The sequence below is a fragment of the Oncorhynchus mykiss genome, chromosome 10 (genome assembly GCF_057628025.1).
Source record: "Oncorhynchus mykiss isolate SJ-2025 chromosome 10, ASM5762802v1, whole genome shotgun sequence".
Classification (NCBI taxonomy): Eukaryota; Metazoa; Chordata; class Actinopteri; order Salmoniformes; family Salmonidae; genus Oncorhynchus; species Oncorhynchus mykiss.
In genome coordinates, this window is record NC_143031.1 from 60,878,238 (window position 1) to 60,905,417 (window position 27,180).

General features: G+C 44.5%; 2 protein-coding genes across 11 annotated transcripts in view; one reads left to right on the forward strand and one right to left on the reverse strand.

Annotated features, from left to right (window-relative positions):
- LOC110534405 (pericentriolar material 1 protein) overlaps positions 1-20,089 on the forward strand; it is a 37,493-nt gene extending 17,404 nt beyond the window's left edge. Inside the window, exons 14-40 of one of the 10 annotated variants that reach the window (XR_016483859.1) lie at positions 1,668-1,804; positions 1,994-2,123; positions 2,320-2,499; positions 2,761-2,942; positions 3,112-3,312; positions 3,520-4,541; positions 5,403-5,548; positions 6,134-6,360; positions 7,464-7,635; positions 9,715-10,034; positions 10,378-10,542; positions 10,699-10,755; positions 11,348-11,520; positions 11,794-11,922; positions 12,744-12,879; positions 13,047-13,199; positions 13,548-13,651; positions 14,041-14,175; positions 16,567-16,797; positions 16,935-16,991; positions 17,396-17,498; positions 17,794-17,939; positions 18,017-18,077; positions 18,380-18,582; positions 18,763-18,855; positions 18,982-19,105; positions 19,335-20,089. Coding sequence is in view for 8 of the 10 variants with exons in the window: in XM_036933514.2 (XP_036789409.2) it covers positions 1,668-1,804; positions 1,994-2,123; positions 2,320-2,499; positions 2,758-2,942; positions 3,112-3,312; positions 4,262-4,541; positions 5,403-5,548; positions 6,134-6,360; positions 7,464-7,635; positions 9,715-10,034; positions 10,378-10,542; positions 10,699-10,755; positions 11,348-11,520; positions 11,794-11,922; positions 12,744-12,879; positions 13,047-13,199; positions 13,548-13,651; positions 14,041-14,175; positions 16,567-16,797; positions 16,935-16,991; positions 17,396-17,498; positions 17,794-17,939; positions 18,017-18,077; positions 18,380-18,582; positions 18,763-18,855; positions 18,982-19,105; positions 19,335-19,360 (4,074 nt within the window). In the remaining 2 variants the exon portion in view is untranslated. Of the gene's footprint in view, positions 1-1,667; positions 1,805-1,993; positions 2,124-2,319; positions 2,500-2,757; positions 2,943-3,111; positions 3,313-3,519; positions 4,542-5,402; positions 5,549-6,133; positions 6,361-7,463; positions 7,636-9,714; positions 10,035-10,377; positions 10,543-10,698; positions 10,756-11,347; positions 11,521-11,793; positions 11,923-12,743; positions 12,880-13,046; positions 13,200-13,547; positions 13,652-14,040; positions 14,176-16,566; positions 16,798-16,934; positions 16,992-17,395; positions 17,499-17,793; positions 17,940-18,016; positions 18,078-18,379; positions 18,583-18,762; positions 18,856-18,981; positions 19,106-19,334 lie in introns of those variants that run through there. The other 9 variants (XM_036933514.2, XM_036933515.2, XM_036933518.2 and 6 more) reach the window with 9 other exon arrangements.
- Positions 20,090-20,097: 8 nt separating this feature from the next.
- On the reverse strand, positions 20,098-26,384 carry LOC110534407 (acid ceramidase). The gene is made up of 14 exons (XM_021619264.3): positions 25,991-26,384; positions 25,815-25,861; positions 25,372-25,462; positions 25,189-25,275; positions 24,985-25,063; positions 24,787-24,861; positions 24,603-24,648; positions 24,246-24,390; positions 24,008-24,062; positions 23,830-23,911; positions 22,202-22,333; positions 21,315-21,438; positions 21,151-21,207; positions 20,098-21,014 (listed from the first exon to the last, which is right to left on the reverse strand). The coding sequence occupies exons 1-14, from the start codon at positions 26,054-26,056 to the stop codon at positions 20,925-20,927; spliced, it is 1,176 nt and encodes a 391-aa protein (XP_021474939.1). The 5' UTR covers positions 26,057-26,384; the 3' UTR covers positions 20,098-20,924.
- Between the last annotated feature and the right edge of the window lie 796 nt (positions 26,385-27,180).

Genomic DNA, 27,180 nt, shown 5'->3' on the forward strand with positions numbered 1-27,180 from the left:
AATACTGAATGAACACTTTAACTTAATATAATACATCAATAAAATCAACTTAACCTCAAATAAATAATGAAACATGTTCAATTTGGTTTAAATAATGCAAAAACAAAGTGTTGGAGAAGAAAGTGCAATATGTGCCATGTAAGAAAGCTGACGTTTAAGTTCCTTGCTCAGAACATGAGAACATATGAAAGCTGGTGGTTCCTTTTAACATGAGTCTTCAATATTCCCAGGTAAGAAGTTTTAGATTGTTATAGGAATTATAGGACTATTTCTTTCCATACCATTTGTATTTCATTAACCTTTGACTATTCGATGTTCTTATAGACACCTTTAGTATTGCCAGTGTAACAGTATAGCTTATACGTCCCTCTCCTTGCTCCTCCCTGGGCTCGAACCAGGAACACAACGACAACAGCCACCCTCGAAGCAGTGTTACCCATGCAGAGCAAGGGAAACAACCACCCCAAGTCTCAGAGCGAGTGACGTTTGAAACGCTATTAGCGTGCACCCCGCTAACTAGCTAGCCATTTCACATCGGTTACACCAACCTCATCTCGGGAGTTGATAGGCTTGAAGTCATAAACAGCGCAATGCTTGACGCACAACGAAGAGCTGCTGGCAAAACGCACGAAAGTGCTGTTTGAATGAATGCATATGAGCCTGCTGCTGCCTACCACCGCTCAGTCAGATACTTGTATGCTTGTATGCTCAGTCAGATTATGTGCAACGCAGGACATGCTAGATAAACTAGCAATATCATCAACCATGTGTAGTTAACTAGTGATTATGATTGGTTGATTGTTTTTTATAAGATAAGTTTAATGCTAGCTAGCAACTTACCTCGGCTTACTGCATTCGCGTAACAGGCAGTCAGTCTCCTTGTGGAGTGCAACGAGAGGCAGGGGGTTATAGTGTTGGACTAGTTAACTGTAAGGTTGCAAGCTTGGATCCCCGAGCTGACAAGGTGAATATCTGTTGTTCTGCTCCTGAACAAGGCAGTTAACCCACTGTTCCTAGGCCGTCATTGAAAATAAGAATGTGTTCTTAACTGACTCGCCTAGTTAAATAAAGTCCAGATCTAATCCCAATTGAGTTGATGTTGTGGCAGACAAGAAACGAGCAGTTCATCCTTGAAAACCCACAAATGTCATGGAGTTACAGCAGTTCTGCATGGAAGAGTGTTCCAAAATTCCTCCACAGCGATGTGAGCGACTGATCAACAACTACAGGAAACGTTTGGTTTGAGTCATTGCACAACCAGTTATTGAGTGAAGGGGGCAATACACATTTTCAAACGGGGGCTTTGGGTGTTGTGTAAGAATATAATTGTTGTTATTTGTTCACTCAGGTTCCCTTTATCTAATTATTAGGTTTTGGTTGAAGATCTGCTAACATTCAGTACACAAAAAAAATAAAGCAGGGGGGGGCAAATACTTTTTCACAGCACGTGCGAGTAGGAACATATCAACACACACAAATAAGTCAATAATACAAAATAGACCATGGTACAGCATCTAAAATGACCATGGTGCAGTTGACTGGTCTAGACAGTTCAGAGTGGAAGAGGACCCTTTTACAGTCCAAGAAAATAAAGAGCTGGAATTTGAGCCGTTGAAGACGGGCAATGGCCTTACGGAATAGTAACCATGTGACTTTCTGTCTCCTAGAGTGACGATACAGACGCCGCCACGGCCAACGAGGACGAGGGCCTCCACCAGCAGCCCAACAACACCAGAGGTGCTGCTGCTGGGGCTCCTGGCTGCAGAGGAGGAGCCAGAGACCTCACCCTCACAGACAAAGCCAGGTTCGGAGACTCACTCACACCCATACGGAGCACTAACACACACCCGCGGTAGAAGCCGTTGTACCATCATAAGTGTATGAAAGTACCTCCGTCTATTTATATCGGAGTGAGTGCATTTCTGCCTTTAAGCGTGTGAGAATTACACCGCCGGTGATTCTGTTTGAATCTAAAATAAGTTGTGTGTCTCAGGGAGAAGCTGTATGAGGAGAAGCTTCGTCAGCAGCAGCAGGAGTTGCAGCAGCTTCACGAGGAACGCCAGCGGCTGATGGAGATCCAAGACCAGATCCAGGACCTGCAGTGGGCCTGCCCCGACCTGCAGGTAACACACACTGAGCACACCACTCTATTTCCTGATTGATTGTGTTGAAAGGCTTTGGTGTCAGAACTTGTTTCTGACATTTTAACCTTAGTGCTCTATATCGGGAATAGGGTGTTATTTGAGAGAGCCTCGCTCTTCCTCCTATCATTCTCTCGCATACACGCTCTACCTCTCCCTCCGATCTTCTCCTCTCCAGTCGTCAGTGTCCAGCAGCACAGTGAGTCAGCAGGCCCTGATGAGGAAGGTCCCGGCTGCAGCTTCCACCCCAGCCCCTCCCCCTGCTCCTGCTGCAGCCCCCAAAGCGAATGCTTCTCCTGCCGCCACGCTCAAACCCACAGCCCAGGCCGCCGCGAACGCCTCTGTCACCGACAACGAGGTGGGTTCTTGATTTGTTTCGATTTGACAGGGTCAGTTCACAGTAACGTCAAGGATCGTATGCACATCCCACGAACTCGATGGCTCGCCAAAATCATACAGACGACTTGCAAGGCAGTGCAAGGCTTTTCCTGAGGGTTAGCATGACCGAGTTAGCCATGGCTATGGCTGGATGTCAGGGAGCTGTATAGGAGTGTGAGTTATCATGCAGATGTAACCATGAAAATAACAGCGCTCATTTACCTTCATGTTTCCCCAGCAGCTGTGGTGTGAGATGCGGCGCCACCAGATCCTGCGGGAGGAGCTGCGCCAGCGGAGGAAGCACCTGGAGTCCCTGATGGCCGAGCACCAGAGGAGGAGCGGCCTCAGCGACTCCCCCTACAGGATGGAAGACCCCGAGGGTCACGCCGCCGCCGCCACGCAGCCACTCAGCAGGGACGAGAGGTGAGCGAAGACCCCCAAATAATCGGGTGAATTCCATGATATGTAGATATGAAAGCATGTGATGGCTAAAAAGCATCAATCTACTTCGATCTGATACCTCGTGAAGCGTTCTGAATGTATCGGTGTCGTCTCTGGGTTGGGCCTTAATTGACTTTGTTGCCCTCCTCAGGACCATGGCCACATGGGGCGGCTCCACCCCCTGTCAGCTGGACGAGGACGGCTACCCCTCTGAGTTGGGCGCTGAGGAAGAAGAGGAGGAGGAGGAGGATGAAGAAGAAGAAGACGGAGCAGAGTCCAGCTCCAGTGATGACCTGCATTGCTACTCCACTAGGAAGCAGAGATCCTACAGCAACAGGAAGACACTGGGCAGGTCTGTGAAAGAGGCATACAAGGAAACCCATTGTTTTTCAATTACGCATAAATATACAGGGCACAATAGTGTTAACCTCAAAGTCTATTTGATATCGAATTTTAGGAACCCTTTAGGTATAAAAAAACTATAATATACATCGACACATATTTAACCCTGTATTTTTTGGGGGCACAAAACTGCCTTTGTGCTTCCATGTGTTTGTAGGGGTTACCTTCAGATGAGTCACGGGACACTTGTGGGGGTCGTAGAGCAAAGTGGAGAACACCAACGCGTTCGGGAGTCATCTTTCCATCGCAATAGTTTGTAGGCCAAACCGTTCCGCTGCCACAGACGTTTTCGTGAGAAGACCAATTTCCGGGACGTCTCCTGGTCTGACTGACAACGCTGTGGCTCAGCCACCTTCCACCGCAGATGCGAAGGCCGACATGGGTGGATTGAGATGCAGCCCATGCAAACTGATATCACTAGCTTATACTGACTGATAAAAAATACAAATTACAAAATTGTTAATAAATTTTTTTTTATTTTTTTTTATTACGGGTTCGTTAATAGACTCTTAAGGATTAATCCATTGTAGTAGTGATATGAGGGGTTAGGGTTAACCTTAACCTAACTCCAGTCCAAGAGATACTGAGCCTTCAGGCTTTTGATCCACCCTGTAGGATTCTATAGATATATGGTTAAATACGGTATTCTACTGCCATTTACTTTTGTTCGTATTCTTATTTTTTACCGTTCCTTATTGTTGTCGAGAAGGAACCTGCAAGCATGCACTTCGTTGGACGATGTATACCATACGTAGCCCCCCGTACATAATACAAATAAAACTTGAATCTTGGCATCATGAAAGTTCTGTGGGGAAAATTGGCTCTTGCATTCACAGCAGCACCAACAACTCGCTGGACACCCAATAATACATCACTCTCTCTTCGTTCTTTTTCTCCAGCAACGTTCTGAAGCCGCCCCAACAATTCGCATCCGAAGCTAGTGGCCGTCCCTCTCCCCGTTCTCGAGGCAAACAACAGCAACAAGCCCATGGTGGCGTCAGCATCGGGGGTGCGAGGCGCCAGGAGAACCTACGCTGGGCGGCCGAGCTGTCCTTCCAGGAGGGTTCTGGCCCTGGGTCTGGGTTGGCATCACGCCACTGGCAGGAGCAGGTGGGCACACTACAGAGGCAGCTGGACTTCAGCACCAGCATGTGTCAGACCCTACTGCAGGATCAGCAGGTTGGTATAGCAGTTGGCTCACACTTCAGTCACCTCACACCAATACGTAGGCTTATCTCAAACGTTTGACATGGTTGAGCTTGTCAGGTACGAGGCTAGCTGGCATGAGGAGTTTGCACCATTTTTGTTCTTTGTACCATCCGAGCTAAATTAAGTACCTCAAGTATTTTTAAATGTTTGGAGTACACATCCGATCCAGGTCTGAATTCTCTCTTACCAAATGAGGTACTTGAGGTTCGTTTAGCTTGCCTGGCACGTGGAGTTTGTTTCCATTTTACATAACCCAGCTAAGCCAAAAGAAAGTACACCAGGTATTTCAAATATTCTGGATATGATGTATTCGCCCCCTGGTCTGTTTCACCCGACCCTATAGAGAAGGTAGCAGCAATGTTTGGCATTTCTGCTCACTTTCCTTTCTGTTCAATGTCTATTACGTTTTCATAAAGTAAGTTAATAAAGAAAATGTATTACTCACGCCAGTCTTGTGTTAGAGGTGCCTAAATGGATTTTCTCCACGTTGTCATTGATATAGCACGGTGGCGGTGACACTTATTAACCTATAGGGCATGGTGTTGAATTTATTCAGCGTGTGTCGTCCTGATGGAAATGCCAACGCTGCTATTCCTTTGTAGAAATCAGCCGTTGGCTTGAGTTCCTATTTGACTGGGTGTCAGAACTTGTATGTGGAAACCAACTGACGGACAGGTTCATGAATACCATTCTGTTCTCCCTCTTTCTCCTGCCCTTCTCTCTCTGTCTCTTCAAACTAACTTTCCCTCTCCACACACACACACACACACATACACACACACATTCTTTCTACATCCTCTCACTCTTCTACCCGTTTCCCCCCCCCTCCAGACGTTGTCCTACATGCTCCAGACCCTGCTGACAGGACCGCACAACGCGCTGCCCAACAACCTGTCCTCCCCCCAGGTTCACCTGGTCATGCACCAGCTCAGCCAGTGTTACACACAGCTGGCCTGGCAGCAGAACAACGTCGAAAGGTAGACCGAACACACCGCTACCGACCCCCAAAAAATAGACTAGAAAAACGTATTCTATTGGTTTATTTACATTTTTGTCATCTAGCAAACGCTCTTATCCAAAGCGACTTACAGTAGTGAGTGCATACTTTTTCGTACTGGTCCTCCATGGGGATCGAACCCACAACTCAGGCACTACAAGCGCCATGCTATACCAACTGAGCCACACGGGACCCATTTGACACAGATGATGTACAACAAACATTGCACCATATTTTAGCAATATACTGCAGCTAATTCTCATCTGAAGTCCACAGAAATGTTACTAATATGTTAATGTCACTGGCTGAATGTACTGCATGAGGGATATTATCAGCGTCTGTTTTCCAGACCTTACAATTCAGTTTATGAACATTTTATTTATTGCAGCTTTGGTTTGTTAGGTTCACACGCATGTCATGTCTACGTTAATGTATAGTTCTGAATGCATAGTCAATTAACCGTGATTGGCTATCTGCAGTATATGTGAACATAACATCAGGCTTAAACATGACTTGTGAATACATGAATGTGATTTAGGTTTGCCTGTATCCTGTTTGTCCCCAGACTGAAACTGGTGCTGAGCGACCTGCTCCGTCAACAACAGCAGCAGCTGTCTTCGTCTTCAGGTCAGCAGCCCCAGAACCAGGGCTCCACGTCCCGGGACTCCGGCAGTGCCTGTCCCCCCCTCTCCCCCACCAGCCTCTTTCTCCCCTTCACCACCTCCATGCAACCCTCTGTCAACCAGGCCCTCAACCTGCCTCCCGGCCTGGCTGGATTCTCGCCCTTCTCCGGTATGCCTTCCAACACCCCTTCAAACTTCCATCCTTCAATCCCATGTTTTTAGATCCTTCCTCGATGTTATGAAGTATCTGTTTTTGTATGAGTGACAGTTTTCTCAAAGGAATGTAAAATCCAAGAGGATACCCCGACTATACCGAACATACACCCCCCCCCCTGTCAGAACAGCCTGAATTTGTCAGGGCATGGACTCTCTAAGGTGTTGAAAGCACTCCACAGGGATGCTGGCCCATGTTGACTCCAATGCTTCCCACAGTTGTCAAGTTGGCTGGATGTCCTTTTGGGTGGTGGACCATTTTTTGATACACACTGGAAACTGTTGAGCGTGTGAACCCCAGCAGCGTTGCAGTTCTTGACACAAATCGGTGTGCTTGGCTCCTACTACCATACCCCGTTCAAAGGCACTTAAATTCTTGCCCATTCACCCTCTGAATGGCACACATACAAAATACATGTCTCAAGGTTTAACCTGTCTCCTCATAGCTTTCACCTGATCAGTCTGTCATGGAAAGAGCAGGTGTTCTAAATGTTTTGTGTAGTTAGTGTTCAAATGTTTATTTCTGGGACTGGGTGTGCAAAAATGTATCAATTGCTTTTGTAATAATGTCGTAGAAGGCAGTCTTCTACAAATACCTGTCACCTTGACCCAGTTCATTTCAGAGGTTAGCTTTAGAAATTGAGAAGCTCTGGCACAGAGGGCATACTGGAATACTAGGACAAATTCCTGATTTGATACACTTGTAATAAAGTTGTTTCCAGATCACAATATACACAGTTTGATGTTTGTAAGTCTTGTCCAGGAGGCAGAACTGAGCTATTTTATTTTTTAATAGATTTTTCCCCCCTTAAATAAGCCAGTCAAAATGGTCTATATTGTAAAAATTCACAAGAGCTTTTTGGTCTTAATTTAAGGTTAGGCATTAGGGATAGCAGTTGGGGCTAGGTTTAAAATGAGATTTTATGACTTTGGTCACTAGCTGGCAGAGCCGCACTCTGTAGATTTGCCTCCAGAACCAGATTCATAATGGAAAAACCGCTAACCTGCACAATATACCTCAACATGTGTGCTCACTTCATTTCTTTCTCTCCTCCACAGGGTTTAACTTCAACCCCCTGTTCCCTTCTGCTATGGGTGAGTTCCTTCAGAGTGCTGGTGGCCAAGCCAGCCCAGACAACCAACAGCAGCAGCAGCTGGATCCCAACACCTCAGAGTACTTGAGCTTCCCCCCGCCCCTACAACGCTCCCCACTCAACACTGTAGACAAAAGGTGTGCCTAGTAATGGGAGGAAAAAATCCATAGTTGCATGTCGTGATATTATTTTTGGACAATAATATCATCGTTTGACTCCCAAGTATCGATTTTGTAAAATCGATGTAGGTTGCGTTAGCTAGCGCTAGTCGGCTGTACATGTGCCCAAAACTCCAGTATTTTTCATGTTCTGTCTTTTTTTTAAAGTAGTTAGCCAACATGTTTTCAGCACTTCTATTTCCCTGACTGATCAAAACGAGTTTTCTCATGCTCTCTCTTGTCCCTCTGTAGCAGGCATATAGTGAGCAATATGTTTGGAACATCAAATCGCAGTACATATCGTATTGGCACCTAAGTATCGTGATATCGTATCGTGATGTCCCTGGCAATTCCCAGCCCTAGTGTGTGTGTGTGTATGCAAAGAATGAAAGGCATACAGTGAGGGGAAAAACGTATTTGATCCCCTGCTGATTTTGTACGTTTGCCCACTGACAAAGAAATGATCAGCCTATCATTTTAATGGTAGGTTTATTTGAACAGTGAGAGACGGAACCACAAAAAAATCCAGAAAATATGTTATAAATTGATTTGCATTTTAATGAGGGAAATAAGTATTTGACCCCTCTGCAAAACATGACTTAGTACTTGGTGGCAAAACCCTTGTTGGCAATCAGAGGTCAGATGTTTCTTGTAGTTGGCCACCAGGTTTGCACACATCTCAGGAGGGGTTTAGTCCCACTCCCCTGCAGATCTTCTCCAAGTTATTAAGGTTTCGAGGCTGACGTTTGGCAACTCAAACCTTTAGGTCCCTCCACAGATTTTCTATGGGATTAAGGTCTGGAGACTGACTGGCTAGGCCACTCCAGGACCTTAATGTGCTTCTTCTTGAGCCACTCCTTTGTTGCCTTGGCCGTGTGCTTTGGGTCATTGTCATGCTGGAAGACCCATCCATGACCCATTTTCAATGCCCTGGCTGAGGGAAGGAGGTTCTCACCCAAGATTTGACGGTATATGGCCCTGTCCATTGTCCCTTTGATGCGGTGAAGTTGTCCTGTCCCCTTAGCAGTAAAACACTCCCTTAGCATAATGTTTCCACCTCCATGTTTGACGGTGGGGGTGGGGTTCTTGGGGTCATAGGCAGCATTCCTCCTCCTCCAAACACGGTGAGTTGAGTTGATGCCAAAGAGCTCCATGTTGGTCTCATCTGACCACAACACTTTCACCCAGTTGTCCTCTGAATCATTCAGATGTTCATTGGCAAACTTCAGACGGGCATGTATATGTGCTTTCTTGAGCAGTGGGACCTTGCGGGCGCTGCAGGATTTCAGTCCCTCACAGCGTAGTGTGTTACCATTTGTTTTTCCTTGGTGACTATGGTCCCAGCTGCCTTGAGATCATTGACAAGATCCTCCCGTGTAGTTCTGGGCTGATTCCTCACCGTTCTCATGATCATTGCAACTCCATGAGGTGAGATCTTGCATGGAGCCCCAGGCTGAGGGAGATTGACAGTTATTTTGTGTTTCTTCCATTTGCGAATAATCACACCAACTGTTGTCACCTTCTCACCAAGCTGCTTGGCGATGGTCTTATAGCCCAGTCCAGCCTTGTGTAGGTCTACAATCTTGTCCCTGACATCCTTGGAGAGCTATTTGGTCTTGGCCATGGTGGAGAGTTTGTAATCTGATTGATTGCTTCTGTGGACAGGTTTTTATACAGGTAACAAACTGAGATTAGGAGCACTCCCTTTAAGACTGTGCTCCTAATCTCAGCTCGTTGACTGTATAAAAGACACCTGGGAGCCAGAAATCTTTCTGATTGAGAGGGGGTCAAATACTTATTTCCCTCATTAAAATGCAAATCAATTTATAACATTTTTGACATGCGTTTCTCTGGATTTTTTTGTTCTGTCTTTCACTGTTCAAATAAACCTACCATTAAAATTATAGACTGATCATTTCTTTGTCAGTGGGCAAATGTACAAAATCAGCAGGGGATCAAATACTTTTTTAGCCTCAATGTACTTCATTACTACTTAGTTCTATACTTAAATCCTTCATTAGTCCAACCTTCTTTCTCTGTCTGTATCCATCCCACCAGGCCCCAGAAGCAGAATGAAGGAAGCAGCAGTCGTGGCCATGAATCTGGCTGGCTCAACGTCTCCCAGCCGCCAGATCCTATCAACGAATCCCCCTCCCCTCTACCCTATAGAGGGGCTAACATCCCCCGGCCCCAGGCCTTCGACCAGGCCTCCCAGGAGAGCTTCAGCAGCATGCCGGACCCGGCTGACCCCACCACCGTCACCAAGACCTTTAGGGCAGGACGTAAGGTCTCTGCCCAGGCCTGCCTGGCCTCCCGCGACAAGACGCCCAACTCCAAGAGGAGGACCCGGCGGGCCAAGGGACACCACAAGAACATGGGTACGGGGACAGTGTCGGGACATGCAGTGGTTTATATTGAGCGCTTTTTCTCGAACCTGACATTTTCCTTCCTCTCCAGCAGCTCAGTTAGGAAGGTCGGGAGGTAACTCGCTCCAACCACCACCACTGTGTAGCACCTGCCTGTTGATATATTTAAACCCTAAGAATAGATATTTGAAGACCTCTCAATATTTAGGAGATGAGCTGAAATGGTATTGCTCAAGGCGACTTGGTCAACGCTATCTATGCAATAGACGAATGCAGAAAGTTTAAATGTTTTTCACACATTCTCCCCTCGATTTGTTTTGAATGTTTCTCTTTCCTTGCTTGTGTGTATCTCCAGTAGTGGAGAGTGACAGCGTGTCCAGCACGGCCGACTTTGTCCAGGAGAGGGCGCCGCAGCCCCATCGTCAGCGGGATCAGAACCAGAGCCTGCTGGACAAACTGACCCAGGAGAAACTGGACAGCAAGACCAAGACCGGCAACAAGCCCAACGACCTCTCCTCCGGTACAAAACCTTGACCGATCACACCACACCTTGTCCACTCACATCTTTAGTTTAATTATCATTTTTTTTATTTGGTTTATGTCCTCACCTCTTCGTAATGTGACCACATTTTACATTTATTTATGTCGTCACTTTATTTGTTGATTTTCCTCACAGCGTATGCTTGGAGAACACCTTTCCTTTCTAACAGAATTGCATGCACTGAAGTGCCAGGTAAACTCACTCCTAGCACACAGCTAAGCACCAGCTAACACTGATTGTCACTGATTGAAGTTCAGAGTTTTTTTTTTAACAACTTTTGTTTAATATCGGTCTTACAAGCACCTCATGAGTGTACTACAGTTAAACTTTTAACGGACTCAAACTAGATCCCAACCTTTGTAACCTTGGAATCTCTGGCTTGATCTAATATACTTGGCATTCTAATTGGCTTTAAAATATATAGATATTTTTTAATGCAATTGCTTTTTCTTTCACATTTAAGAACATATAACCTGAAATCTGGTACAATGTATTGGATTGTACAGTATCATTGCCTTTGATTAAAGCCGTACATTGCTCTTAGAGAACTACTCGGTGTGCAGGCTTTTTCTTCAACCCTACTCTTGACACATCTGATTCAGCTAATCAAGGTCCTGATGAAGGTATGTTTCAGCAGGGCTGGAGCTAAAGCCTGCAACGCCACCGCTTCACTACTGGATGGAAACCTGAGATTATATCCCCAATAGACTGCCACATATGACTGCTTCTTATTATTTGCGACAACATCTTCTAGAGTGTCTGTCTTGCGGTTTAACACCTCCAGGTGCCAGCAGTGACTTCTCCCTGTTCGAGGCCCTTAGGGAGACCATCTACTCAGAGGTGGCCACACTCATCTCCCAGAACGAGTCGCGGCCCCACTTCCTCATCGAGCTCTTCCACGAGCTGCAGCTGCTCAACACCGACTACCTGCGCCAGAGGGCACTCTACTCTCTACAGGTGAACACGTCTGAGAATCTTGTGCTGATCCTGGACCAGCACTCCTACTCTGAGACTGTAAATAGTATTTCATACAATATATGGGTGAACCTCATAGGAATGGATACAAGCCACAAGAAGCTGCTGATAAAGATCTGAGGGGTTGAAATGTTGTCGATAAATTACGTAGGAGTGTCGAGTGTTTATTTTTTTCTCATAATGTACAGCTCCTTGTAACCTTCCTTGCTGTTGGATTCTCATGTTTAACCATGTCTCTCTGCTGTTGACCACTAGGACATAGTGACCAGGCACTTGACGGACAAGAGTGCGGCCGGGGACCAGGCCTCCCTGGGTCCCGTGGCCTGGGCGGCCGGCTCCCAGTCAGAGCTCACCCCAAGTGAGAGCCTGGCCACCAGCGACGGGGTGAGACAGATGGATATACGCACACAGGCATATATACACACACACACACCTGCTGCCTCATTAAATCACTTGGCTGTCATATCTCCCACTCCCTCCTTTCTCTTTTCAAATTTTCCCCAGCTCTCTTTTCTCTAGCTCGCTCTCTCCCATAGCTTATTCTCGACACCTCTCACTTTCTCTCAACATCTCTCGCTCTCTCCAGCCATCCATCTTAAACACTCTGCCCATCTATTTCTCTCTCTATACCTCTCTCTCTCTCTCTTACCTCTTTTGTTCTCCACCCCCCCACTCTCGTCTTTGATATCCAGTGTTCCAGTTGTCAGAAAGGCTGTGCCTTGCAGCCCATCCGTCAATCTGAGCGAAGCGTTGCAGTTGCTGCCTGCCGGACAGATTAGATGTGTGGCTGTGCAGGTCTTTGTTCTAGCCCAGGTCCCCGGAGGTTTTGCTAAATTAGAACCATCCCTTTTGTAAAGCACTCCTTTGTTCCCCAGTGATGGATGAGATGCCCGATTCCCCATGTTAGGAGAAAAGGATACAAGGGAAGATGCTCTGCCCATTGTTTTTAGTCTATTGCATCCCTCACTGATTTCACGAGAGAGAACAGGCGCAAAATACGTCAAGGGAGTTTAGCAGAGCTGTCTCTGAAATGAATCAGTGTTTTTTTTTTTTTTTTTTTTTTTTTTTTTTTCTCCCCTCATTCGAGACAATGATGGATGATGATGGTTCTCATTTTGGAAATGGTCTTTTTTCCCCCCTTTTCTCTAAATCGTGTTTGTGGTTGAGTAGTGTAACTGAATTCCCTTTTTACCTCTGTCTCTCAGGACGTGTCGGAGAAGAATATCCGGGTCATCAAGCATCACAACCCGAGTAAGAGGCGGAATGACGCAGAATCGGTGGACAACGAGAGCACCCTGTCCACCACCTCCAACCTGGAGCCGTTCGCTAACGACGACTTAGGTAAAAATAATAATAATGCGCAATCAAAAATGCACATTGCTCTAATATACAGCACATTAGGTCAAAGGACAACTTTAGCTTGTGGTAACTTTACGTGAATGTATTATCCCTCATTGCTTTTCTAATATCCTTCTCTTGCTCTCTCCTGCCCCTTGCTGTGCTGCCAGGTAACACAGTGATCCACTTAGACAAGGCTCTCGCCAGGATGAGGGAGTATGAGCGCATGAAGCTCAAGGCTGAGCTTAGTCCCAACACCACTGCTGCTACTGCCTCTGAGGCCTCTGCTAACTCTTCTGCAAGCGCTGCTCAGCTGCTGGAAGGTACACATCTCTTGGCGGCTCTCTCCCTCTCTATCGGCGGCTCTCTCGCTCTCTCTCGGCGGTGCCGGCACGTTCGATTCGAGAGACGTCGACCTCGTCGAGAGACGTCGACCTCGCTCTCCGATCTTGTGGTCGGAGGGTGTGAGCACTCCCACTAGTGGTTCCAAGTGCAAAGCACTTTGGCTGTCTGCAGTCTCATGTAGAGCCTGTGAATTGTGCCATCTCACCCTCTTAGTAAAGAAAATTGGGACGTGGCAATGGTGTGCTGAGCTGTTTAGTTTTCTCTTGATGCCAGCTTACAAAACGCACACCTCAGATGGGAGATAATAAGTGTGCATGTGTGTAAAGGTGCAGGAGTCTGGTCAGGTGACGTCCACTGTCCCCAGATCGACACCCAGCAGCTGGATCGACAGATTAAGGCCATCATGACTGAAGTCATCCCCTTCCTCAAGGTAGGACACTCAATACTCTATAGTGGTCTCCCTTTTGTCTCCTCTCCATTTATACTAGGGGTGGTCAATCCTTATCCTGGAAAGCTACTGGTCTGGATGTGCAGGCTTTTGTTCCATAATTATTCTACATTTGGAGTGAGAGTCACAATATTCTTATTTTATGTCTTGTGTGACTTGAGCAATGATTCACATTATGTTCTAGGAACAGATATTTTCACGCTTGGCAATGTTAAAAGCCCTTGTTTCTGCCTTAGCCAACCTGTTGATGTCCCAACAAACAATTTGACAAAGCTAGCATGCTTGAATCCAGCAGCAAAGTGGTACCCAGGCTAGCAATGTAATATGTTGTTAAAGGCAAAGCCCTGAAAGAGGTTGTTGTGGTCTGTCAGGAGCACATGGACGAGGTGTGTTCCTACCAGCTGCTGACGTCGGTGCGGCGCATGGTGCTCACCCTCACCCAGCAGAACGACGAGAGCAAGGAGTTTGTACGCTTCTTCCACCGACAGCTGGGAGGCATACTGCAGGTATGATAAGCATTTTTTTCCACCTTTATTTAACCAGGTAGGCTAGTTGAGGACAAGTTCTCATTTACAACTGCGACCTGGCCAAGATGAAGCATAGCAGTGTGAACAGACAACAACACAGAGTTACACATGGAGTAAACAATAAACAAGTCAATAACACAGTAGGGAAAAAAAGTCTATATACATTGTGTGCAAAAGGCATGAGGTAGGCAATAAATAGGCCATAGGAGCGAATAATTACAATTTAGCAGATTAACACTGGAGTGATAAATGATCAGATGATCATTGATCATGTGCAAGTAGAGATACTGGTGTGCAAAGGAGCAGAAAAGTAAATAAATAAAAACAGTATGGGGATGAAGTAGGTAAATTGGGTGGGCTATTTACAGATGGACTATGTACAGCTGCAGCGTTATGATATTATAGCAAAGTTAGGGAGAGGTTTTCCCCATTGCGACTCTCAAACCTCAGATTAGTCTGGTAACTGTTTATTTTGGTAGAATAAGAGCTGAAAACGTCCACCCGAACAAGTTAACAAAGTGCTAACTAACGTGTGTGTGTGTGTGTAATATACACTGCTCAAAAAATAAAGGGAACACTTAAACAACACAATGTAACTCCAAGTCAATCACACTTCTGTGAAATCAAACTGTCCACTTAGGAAGCAACACTGATTGACAATACATTTCACATGCTGTTGTGCAAATGGAATAGACAACAGGTGGAAATTATAGGCAATTAGCAAGACACCCCCCAATAAAGGAGTGGTTCTGCAGGTGGTGACCACAGACCACTTCTCAGTTCCTATGCTTCCTGGCTGATGTTTTGGTCACTTTTGAATGCTGGCGGTGCTTTCACTCTAGTGGTAGCATGAGACTGAGTCTACAACCCACACAAGTGGCTCAGGTAGTGCAGCTCATCCAGGATGGAACATCAATGCGAGCTGTGGCAAGAAGGTTTGCTGTGTCTGTCAGCGTAGTGTCCAGAGCATGGAGGCGCTACCAGGAGACAGGCCAGTACATCAGGAGACGTGGAGGAGGCCGTAGGAGGGCAACAACCCAGCAGCAGGACCGCTACCTCCGCCTTTGTGCAAGGAGGAGCACTGCCAGAGCCCTGCAAAATGACCTCCAGCGGGCCACAAATGTGCATGTGTCTGCTCAAACGGTCAGAAACAGACTCCATGAGGGTGGTATGAGGGCCCGACGTCCACAGGTGGGGGTTGTGCTTACAGCCCAACACCGGGCAGGACGTTTGGCATTTGCCAGAGAACACCAAGATTGGCAAATTCGCCACTGACGCCCTGTGCTCTTCACAGATGAAAGCAGGTTCACACTGAGCATGTGACAGAGTCTGGAGACGCCGTGGAGAACGTTCTGCTGCCTGCAACATCCTCCAGCATGACCGGTGTGGCGGTAGGTCAGTCATGGTGTGAGGTGGCATTTCTTTGGGGGGCCGCACAGCCCTCCATGTGCTCGCCAGAGGTAGCCTGACTGCCATTAGGTACCGAGATGAGATCCTCAGACCCCTTGTGAGACCATATGCTTGTGCGGTTGGCCGTGGGTTCCTCCTAATGCAAGACAATGCTAGAGCTCATGTGGCTGCAGTGTGTCAGCAGTTCCTGCAAGAGGAAGGCATTGATGCTATGGACTGGCCCGCCCGTTCCCCAGACCTGAATCCAATTGAGCACATCTGGGACATCATGTCTTGCTCCATCCACCAACGCCACGTTGCACCACAGACTGTCCAAGAGTTGGCGGATGCTTTAGTCCAGGTCTGGTATGAGATCTCTCAGGAGACCATCCGCCACCTCATCAGGAGCATGCCCAGGCGTTGTAGAGAGGTCATACAGGCACGTGGAGGCCACACACACACTACTGAGCCTCATTTTGACTTGTTTTAAGGACATTACATCAAAGTTGGATCAGCCTGTATTCCACTTTAATTTTGAGTGTGACTCCAAATCCAGACCTCCATGGGTTGATACATTTGATTTCCATTGATCATTTTTGTGTGATAATTCAACTATGTAAAGAAAAAAGTATTTAATAAGAACATTTCATTCACTCAGATCTAGATGTGTTATTTTAGTGTTCCCTTTATTTTTTTGAGCAGTATATATTATCCAGAAATATTGGTTCAGCCATTTTAAAATTAGTATCAGCAAAGATTTGTATAACTAAACAAAGATAGGCTGTGGTCTGTCGTTTCCAATGGGAACAAATGAGCCATAGTGGTCTGAACAAGCAAGGCTGGGGGCAGAGCCAAGCCACACAGTTGTATCGGTGTGCAGCGTTCTTAGATTTTCTCAACACCTATATTGTCTATTATCTAGTGCTGTTTTAGCTTAACGTTATTGTCAAAATTGAGCCCGAAGTTTCTCCCTCCCCTCAGGACTCTCTGAGTAAGTTTGTAGGACGTACTCTAAAGGACTGTGGCGAGGACCTGCTGGTGGAGATCTCTGAAATCCTGTTTAACGAGCTGGCCTTCTTCAGACTCATGCAGGACCTGGACAGCAACAGCAGTAGTACTGCTACTATAGCTAACTCCCAAGCCAGACACAAGAACCACAGGAGACAATCCCCTAATAATAACCAAGTCAAGCGTGAACACAGGAATAATGAGGTAGGTGGGGGGGATAGGGGTGAGTGTGTTTTCTTATTGGATTTGTGTGTGTGTGTGTGTGTGTGTGTGTGTGTGTGATTCGATCTGACTAAATAAGGGAATCAATTTCAAGACTGAACATTTCCATCTACTTTCAGGAGAACAAGTCGCCGGCGGTCGAGAAGTCCTTTTCCCCAGTGTATCTTGAAGACAAAGTGAGGAAATCAACATTCAACATCTGATTTTCTAGTGTGGTTTCAAGCCAGATCTCTCTTTTTAGACTACACATCGTGTAGCACAGGGGTGTCAAACTCATCAAATGTTATATTTCTTTGTCGTCAAACTTAGCAAAAAAATATACGTTTTTGGCATTTTCGACCCTCCCTAAATGTGTAGCTTTAATTTCAGTGATTATTAGCTGGACACTGTATGAATGTAGGTCCATTATAATTTTACAGTTTCAATTTGGTTTAGTCATTTGAAAGTATATTTTGTTTGTTTTCTACCACCAAAAATGTTTAATAAAAAAAAGGTCATTTGACACCCCTAGTGTAGTCTAAAGGTTGGGGTTAAGGATAGTGTAAATGTCTTTAACTATACATCTCACTCTGTGTGACAGGATGAAGACGAGACAGAGCAGAAAGAGACCAAGAGGAAGGACAGCAGGAGCAGCGAGACCTCTGAGATGGAGGACGATGGAGAGAGTCTGCCTCTCTCTATTAGTGAGTGAACACTACAATACGAGAAGCCACAATTAGCCTAAACGCTTCTCTGCAAAGTGAGTTAGTTCAACCACAGCAAACATTGCTAGTGACCGTAACTACTAGAGGAAGCTTGTGATCGACTGTTCTGCAGGTTCACAATGGAGGATTTGTTGTGAATCTTTCTGGTCAAATCGTTACAACTCCCGCCAATCTATTTCCAACCAAGTAAACCCCTACTAGGATTTATGACGAGTGCCACACCCTAGACTAGTCATGTCCCAGTGCTTAACCCTTCATGGTTGTTCTTTGCCAGGTCTGTCCAAGGCGGAGACCCAGGCCCTGACAAACTACGGCAGTGGGGAGGATGAGAACGAGGTGGAGGAGATGGACGAGTTTGAAGCTGAGCCCCAGGACGTACAGACCTCCCTGCAAGCTAGCAATGACGGAGTTGAGCAACTGGTTAGGACACGTGCCCACACACACTCAGTACACACACTTCCACTAGACTCTAGTTACCATCTTCTCCTGTATTTCAGGGAGCAGCAAATGGAAACCGAGAGACAAAGTCAGACCAAGAAAGCTCTGAGAGTAACGATGGTAAGAACACTCACTGTTGTGTTTTCTGTCTCTTTAGTTTTTAGTCAACCACAATACTACCTGTTTTTCTTTTCATCTACCTTTTGCTGTGTACATAGTCCACATTTTGATAAATGGCTGTCGGATGTTTTCATTATAGCAATGTTTGGTCTGATGGATGCCTGTGTTTTCAGCCCCTCTGATTCTCAATTAACCCCATTCCCCCCCTCCCCTATCCTTTGTCTCTCCCTTCCTCCTTTTTCCCTCACCTTCTCCTCTCCATCCTAAACTTTCCTGCTTGCTTATCCTCCCGCCCCGCCCAGTCAAGAGCAGTAAGTCCGAGTCCATCGAGGTGGTGGACTCCCCAGAGGAAGAGGGGGAGGGTGTGGAGCACAGGAGGCCAGAGGGGGAGAGCCAGGGAGGTGTGGCCTCAGCCACCACCAACTACCAGGAGGGCTCCCACTCCCAGGGCTCAAACAGCAGCAGCAGCCCTGACACAGAGTCACCTGTCATGGTCAACATAGATGTAAGACCACTACACAGGCCTATGGTCCTTTTTTTAAACTACAAAAATCTATTTAAAAAGTTGATTGATTTTATTTATATATATTTATTTATTTTTTAAATGTGTATTCCAATGTCTTTATTACATTTCCAATTCTTTAGCATTTATATACTTTCTAATGCTTTCATTTAATTCATGCAGGAGGTGGGATCAGGGAACACGAGCCAGAAGTCCGACGAGGAAGACTTTGTCAAAGTGGAGGACTTACCCATGCAGCTCAGTGTCATATGTGAGGTGGGACAATACAGAATGACTCCATTTCCCCTGTTATCAATACGTCCACTTCCCTTTTTCCTCTTCTTACAAACTCTGATCATTGGTCTTGTGAAATCGAATAATCTGTGTGTGTGTGATGAACAGGAGGCGCTCCAGAAGAGGATAGTCGAGGAACAGCAGAATAATAATCTGTCTGCTGAGATCCTCAATGGGAACACTGACACACTGGCTGGACTAGTGGGCAATGGACACACACTCAAAGAACCAGGTAGGTACAGACCGTGCCTAGTGAAACGATTCACTGTCTGGCAGAGTGTTATGAAACCGGTAGAGTGCAACTTCTTAACAGAATGTCCAGGTAAATAAATGTATGTTGCAGAACTGATATTATTCTGTCATGTAAATGTTGGCTATATACTATTGTATCCATCTCCTGTGTTTGCGATATCTCCAGGAAGAATGATTCTACTTTTTTTTTCTCTTCATCTTTCTTACAGAAACCATAGGTGCACAAAGTGCATGAAAATAATCTTGTACGAACATTGTCGATTGACCACTACAGAATCATCCTAAAGATGTTCAGACTCCTATTTGTACTTAATGATTGATTTATTGGATGGCGAGACAATGTCATGACTTGCTAGTGACTGAGTGTCACTCGAAACGGTTAGAACAACTAAAACTGTAATGTAACCAACACTGTTTTTGTTTATTTCTACTCCCGAGGCTGTATCTATGAAGCACATCAGAGTAGGAGTGCTGAAGATCTAAGATCAGTTTGGTCTTTTAGATAATACATATTGAGTGTATGGACAAGTTGGACCTGATCCTAGATCAGCACCCCTACTCTGAGACGGTTGATACATACTGCCCCTGATTCCTGAATGTGTTCTATGATTTGTTGCTAATTTGGGGTTTTAGGGCGGGGTTTCTCTCTTGATCAATGCTGCTGTTACAAGCCTCGTTTGAATCCTCTAAGTCTAGTAAACTTGTTAAATCACCTTAGTTCTGTTTTTTACAGATATGGAATCTGTTTGTCATTTTGAATTGTTTTATTTGTTCTGTCTTCTTGGCCTCGTTTAATTGTCTTGCTAGCTCCCATGCTTTTTTTTAAGCATCTGACCCTTTGAACTCAAACTACATTCAGCCTGCTGGTGAGGGGGGCTGTCGGTCATCTTTACATGTTACCTTTTTTGTTTCTTGGGGCAGTTTCCCACTGTATGTAGTTAATAAAATGATTGAACTTTGCAAAGCGGTGGCTTGTCTTTGGGTTTAACTAGTGTAGTTTATTTGAATGCAAATAATGTGAACTGCTTTCATGAGGCCTGTTTATTCCTGGGCACTTTCTCAATTGGGTGAAAATCATCCTCTCTGATTTGTATAGAATTGGTTAATGAGGTGTTTCCTTGTTATCCCTTCCGCAGTAGAAAGGCTAATACATGTTAATTTGGAACAAAACAGTGAGGTGCCATTTGGCCTATATAGAAATGAAAGTACAACTGCAAATAAAATCATGTTAGTCATTTAGTGTACTTTGTATAATCTCAAACAAATACATCCAGTATCTAGACTATTCTTGGAAAATGTGGGGTGACAAGTGTTAGGCTTTCAAGGCAATTGTAATTTGTGCGCATAGGAGTCATGAGTGCAGCAGTGCATTTTTTTTCAAACAAATGGGATCACTCTTTTCAGAATAACCAAGGGTATGTGTCATCTTGTAACTTTACAGGCACATTCAATCACAGGTGTTTTGGGTTGCTTGTATGACAAAGCTATTATAATCCTCAATGTCATCTTTCAAAATACATTGCCCCACTTCTTGTTGCAAGTTCAAAATGGATGTCAGTCAAAACCCATACAGAGCTGTGATGTTACTGTACATCCACTATGTTCCAATTTAGGTGCTTATTAGTGCCCATGGGTTAAGCAAATGAGATTGAGGCAATATTTGGATCAGAGCAGTTAGTGCAAAGACTTGTACATATTTCAACATGATTATCCAGTTTCTGAATCAGTTAAGCCCATCTCCCCACCACTGTTCTGTGCAATAGATCATTTAGAAACCGATCTGAGGTCTGTTGGAGGCTTCACCAGGGCATGCAGGGGTTGGGGCAGTCACGGATGTAGGATTCCAGTTTGCCCTCGTTCACATCCATCAACGTGGTGTATGTGGTCAACTGCAATGACAAGAAGTCAATGTCACTCAGCTGGTCTTGTTGAAAAATACTGACAGGATTTATGCATTAGATTTATTTCATTTGATGAATTGTTCAATTGCGAAAATGGTTGATACTACAGTAAATAAGGACTCACCTTGTTCAAGACTGGTTTTGTCGACAGCACGTCATACACAGTCTTCAGTGAGATGTTCTGAGGAGAAAGGGAAATAATCTTAGCACGGAGTAAATTTGTACAGGAAATATAATGTAAGGAGCAGAGTTGACCCTTTTTGGTCAGCCATGGAATGGTTAACTCACTGCCTGCATGGTCTGGTTCATACACTTCATGGCTGGAGTCCTTCGGTTGTCCAAGAACAGAGGCTCCTTCCAGTGATCGTAGTTGGTTTCCAGAACGTACCAGCGGCCCAGCTTCAGCTCAATCCTTCACAACAGGAGTATAATGTTTCCTGATTAAATCAAGAATATCTAGGCATACCAGTGCTAGAGGCGTCACTACCTATCCGGGTTCGATCCCGGGCTGTGTTGCAGCTGACCGGGAAACCCATGAGGCGGCGCACAATTAGCCCAGCGTCATCCGGATTAAGGGAGGGTTTGACTGGCTGGGATGTCCTTGTCCCATTGCACTCTAGCGACTCCTTGTGGCGACTGAGCGCATGCACACTGACTTTGGTCGCCAGCTGTATGGTATTTCGTCCGACACATTGGTGCGGCTGGCTTCCGGGTTAAGTGAGAAGTGTGTCGGAGGGGTACGCGCGGCTCTTGACCTTCGCCGAATCTGTATGGGAGAAGACTAACTACCACTTGGATATCACAAAATTGGGGAGAAAGTAAAACCAAGAATATCAGCTAGACATTTCAGATTCCCCTTTTGTAGTGTTGATCACATCCCTGAATGTTTTACAAACCAAGGTTTTTAACAATATGACTTGTGATGCAATGTGATCTTGGGCATCATCTACATTCATAAGTTGAAATTTGTACTCTAGAATTTCCAAACGCATAAATGTGGGATTTCGTTCCACCCCAGCAACTTTTCAAATCAGACATGCTAGTGCTGGGCTGGAACAGAAGCCTGCCCATCCAGTATTTCTCCATGACACAAGTTAAGAGACCCCTGCTGTACTAGAAATGTGTTATTGATAGGGTAGTTGAAATTGGATACTAATGTGTTTTTAACCACTCACTCCCAGATGTCGAGGCTGAGGACTCTGGAGCGGGTGATGACACAGCCCTGGCCCGTCTGGTTCCCTCCCAGGATGAAGTAGGCCGGGGCCAGCAGCTTGGTCTGGGCCAGAAGGTTCTTTGCCTCCTCGTAGCTGGACACACACAGGGTTAAAGAGACGGTGTGTTTTTGTGAGACCAAAGAAATGTCAGTTTCAAAATGCTGGTCTTGAATGTGCTCAGATTTTCCTCCATAATAGAGCCCAAATCTCAGATTCCACTTTGCTAAGTATTGTCATCATATTAATTTATGGCTGGGGGCAGTATTGAGTAGCTTGGATGAATAAGGTGCCCAGAGTAAACTGTCTGCTACTCAGGCCCAGTTGCTAATATATGCATATTATTTGTAGAGAAAACACTGAAGTTTCTAAAACTGTTTGAATGATGTCTGTGTATAACATAACTCATATGGCAGGCAAAAACCTGAGAAAAAATCCAACCAGAAAGTGGGAAATCTGAGGTTTGTGGTTTTTCTACTCTTTGCCTATTGAAGAATAGTCTATGGGGTCGAATTGCACTTATTAAGGCTTCCACTAGATGTCAGTCTTTAGAACCTTGTTTGATGCTTCTACTGTGAAGGAGGGATTGAGTCAGGTCTGGCAGAGTGGCATGAGCGTTAGCTTGAGTTCCATTTCTGAAGGCAAAGGAATTGTCCGGTTGGAACATTATTGAAGATTTATGATAACATCGATTCGACATGTTTCTACGAACTGTAATAACTTTTTTGACTGTGTCTGAACTAAGCGATCGTGCATTGAGCATTTGGATTACTGGGCTAAACGCGTGTACAAAAAGGAGGTATTTGGACATAATCGAACAAATCAAACATTTATTTTGGAACTGGGATTCCATTCTGATGAAGATCAAAGGTATGTGAATATTTATAATGCTATTTCTGACTTGACTCCAACATGGCGGATATCTGTACGGCTTGATTTGTTGACTGAGCGCTGTACTCAGATTATTGCATGGTTTGCTTTTTCCGAAATCTGACACAGCGGTTGCATTAAGGAGGAGTATATCTAATTCTGTGCATCTTATATTAAAGTTGAGTATTTCTGTAAATTGATGTGGCTCTCTGCAAAATCACCGGATGTTTTGGAACTACTGAAAATAACGTACCAATGTTAACGCAGATTTTTGTATATAGATATGAACTTTATCAAACAAAACATACATGTATTGTGTAACATGAAGTCCTATGAGTGTCATCTGATGAAGATCAAAGGTTAGTGATTAATTTCTCTCTTTCTGCTTTTTGTGACACCTCTCTTTGGCTGGAAAAAACACAGCCATTTTCTGTGACTAGGTGCTGACCTAACAATCGTTTGGTGTCCTTTCGCTGTAAAGCCTGACACTGGTGGGATTAACAAGTTTTTCTTTAAAAATTGTGTAAAATACTTCTGTTTGAGCAATTTTAATTGAGATTTCTTTTTTGAATTTGGCGCCCTGCACTTTCACTGGCTGTTGTCATATCGATCCCGTTAGCGGGATCTAAGCCATAAGAAGTTTCAAAGCAAGAATATGTATTATCTTCAATAACAAAAAAAGAACATAGTAATTTGATACTTCCATGAAAGTAGAACGATACCTGGTAGCATTCTCTAAGACGGAACGAGTGAGGAAACTCATCCACATCCCATCTCTATGCCCCAGGATCCACTCCACGATCCCTGAGAGAGGACAGACACACTTAACATTCCCCGCTCCGCATTCATCACAGGTCTATAATGTACTGATTGAGAGACCGAGCATCTTGGGTAGCTCACCGATGTATCCGCCATCAAGGCTGAAGCGCTCATTCATGGTCAGAGTGAAAGCATGCTTCAAAGAAAATGAGAAATGTTAAATTACTGTCTCACAACTACCATGATATTAAAACAGATGTAAGAAAGCAATTTTGTCATCATTGGTTAAAAAGAGCACTTCAGCGTCACGTTCAAAAGATAATGTTGATTTCTTCCATTTGTGCCTGTTGAATGCAGCCCGGAGCAGACTGGAACTCACCGGCTTGATGCCAGTCAACATGCCCACGTAGCCGGCAAAGTTAGTGGACTTGAAGACCGTCTTGTTGCCTCTCTGGAAGTCGATGTTGACCACCAGAGGCTTGAGTTTCTCTGTTATTAACCAGGACCTGTTTTTCATGTCCCACCTGGTAGAGAAAGAAACAAGAGCATTACTTTCCAGAAAATAAAAGGTGTAGCAACTGGAAAAAGGTGAACAATATGATTGGTTAAAGAGGTATCATTCACCCAAATTACAAATGCACACATGATCTAAAATCTGTGACTGACTAGCAATTTGGGTTTGTAATAGCTCCTATCAACACAATGCGTGGTAGGACCCTTCATGTGACATTCTTACCCCATGAATAGTCCAAAGTCCATATTCCGCCCATGGATAAGGTTACCTATGACAATGCAAGGAGAAACCAAAATGATGTGTGTACATGAGAACTTCAAGCGTCACATCCTACCACGATGACATGTACTTGCTGCCTGACTAAAGTATTGATTGAAATGTGTCATAACAAACATGAGCTACTTGCCATTTGAGTCCTCTGCCACTAGAGAAGTGCACACCGTAAAGACCTCATAGAAGATGTTGAAGAGGACAACCTCGCCTGGAGTGAAACATGTATAATAAAATCAGAATAGAGGCCGAGGAGACAGAAACTAGAGACTGAATGATAGTGATGTTGTGGCCATGGGTTGGAATAAGGCAATTGTGGGTTAATGTATATTACCAAGGGGAACACCGGAGGCGGTCGCGATTCCTTTTATTTCCTCGTTGAATGGGTAGGGAAGGGTATTCACTATCAAAGGCTGCAGACCACAAAACCATGAATCATGGATCAGAAACAGTTACATGATTAAATCAAACAATAATTGAAATTATTTCATGTGACGAGGTGTAATCGTTTTCCAGTGAAATGGCCAAACGCTCTCACCAAGTCCTTGTCGACCAAATCTATCAGTTTCCCACTAGGAACCAAAGCATTTGCCAAATCCCTGATAGCTTGGATCAAGGTGACCAACTGAAGAAAACCAGACAAATAGTGAATAAGAAAACAGTCATGTAAATACATTTATGTAATTTAAATGGATACAAACAAGACATGTAATACTCTCACCTCAGCTTTTTTGTCAGTCATGATTAGCTTCCATCTTTCACTAGGGGGCAAATCCAGGTCTATTGTGTACCAGGTGACAGACCCTTTGAATCTGATCAAAATCGTGACATGATAAATGTTAGATTGATGCATAATGACATTGAGGTCACTTTACTATACCCTGAAAAGTGGTATTGCACAATATTGTCATGTGAGGTTCATTTTATGAGAATACAGTAGTCACTACAGTAGTCAATGTTGCCCTATGGACAGAGGCAGGTAGCTAATGACAATACGCACCTGTTATACAAACACTTCCTGTTAACCTTCCATAATGTATGCCGCCTCATGCGTGAACTTGTGCCAGGTGTTACACAATGTATGCAAGTTGTTTAGATGTTATGGACATTTGACAGCACCTTGGACAACCAGCTAACATACTCTAACTAATGGCAAATACTTACGTTGGACCTTTGGGAGGGTACATGCCCGTCTGACATTCTTCGGTATACTGTTAAGAGGGCGAAAGAAAGAAAAGCTTTGTTCATGTGCAGACGCACTTTCTAGCTAGCACTCAGGCTAACTAATTTTTGGCTGACAGTTTACGATTACAGAATAGTCATTATTTGGATGCACTTACCGGTGGTATAAACTGTGTCGATACTCCAGATAACGACACCAAGAGAATACAACAAAACCTATCCATATTGTGCCCCGTTTGTGTGCGTGAAGCTTCTCCCGACTTTTAGTCCGCTTCAAAATACGGAAGTGCATGCTTTCCTCGTGATTTGAGAGGAGCGTACCATTACGCTATAGGCGGGCGGCTACAACAGATTTTACACATGGCATTTTCTCTGATTCAGATACATTATTTGTTTTCTTTATCTCGCGTATTAAAAATATAAGTGGTTAAGTGTATAAATAGGCTCCTACTGATGTGAAATTATATAAATATTTCCTCCCACCCCTGATACTGGTACATTCCTGATTGTTTCACTTCAGTATAACAATGACATGACTGGCAATTTAAGATCAATGGAGTGGGATAATTGTAGTTAAAGTTCGTCACAGGTTACTCATAAAACAACTTTAAGGGGTTGTGACAAATTACTTTTTAAAGCTAATTCGCTTGTCAACAAAAGCTGTTCAAAATAGGTTGAAAAGTATGAGGCAAAACTGAGGCGTTTTGTCATATTCACACCTTGAAGCTGTAGGGCTAAGTGGGGTACATGAGCTACATTTCTTTTTTCAGAAACCTGAACACAATTAATAATTTGACCAAATATTTAGAAAGAGGTAATAATTTCATGAAGTATGTGAAGGAAGAAACCACATGGGGAAAGTAGTAAGCAAGTTAGGTTCAAAAAACTGATTTTGAACTAGTCAAATTAATTTGTTTTAGAGAGGTTTCATGATGCTTGAATCAAAACCAAAGTAAATCATTTTAAGATTGTTCTATACATCAGTTAGGGTCTCTATTAGCTTCAATATGAGGTCATAAAACTGGCATTAAAGTGCACCCTTGTAGGTGTGTGGGCTAATATTGTCCAAATGTTTGTTTTGGAATAAGTGCGTTTTCTTCCCAGGTGTAATGCAATCCATTACTGCTGGGATATGAGGTAAAAACAGGGCTTGGCCTATGTTAAAAGTACATAGTGTTTGTTAGGTCTTAAGCCGGTGTTAAAATATGCTTAAAATGATTAAGACAAAAAAAAAGGGATTGTGTTGAATTGTGTCTGGGAAATAAAGATAGATATGGTTTTAAAAGTTAGTGGTGATATTTCATTCCTTAGACATTTTCAGTTGGCGCAATTTACCACATACCCAGGG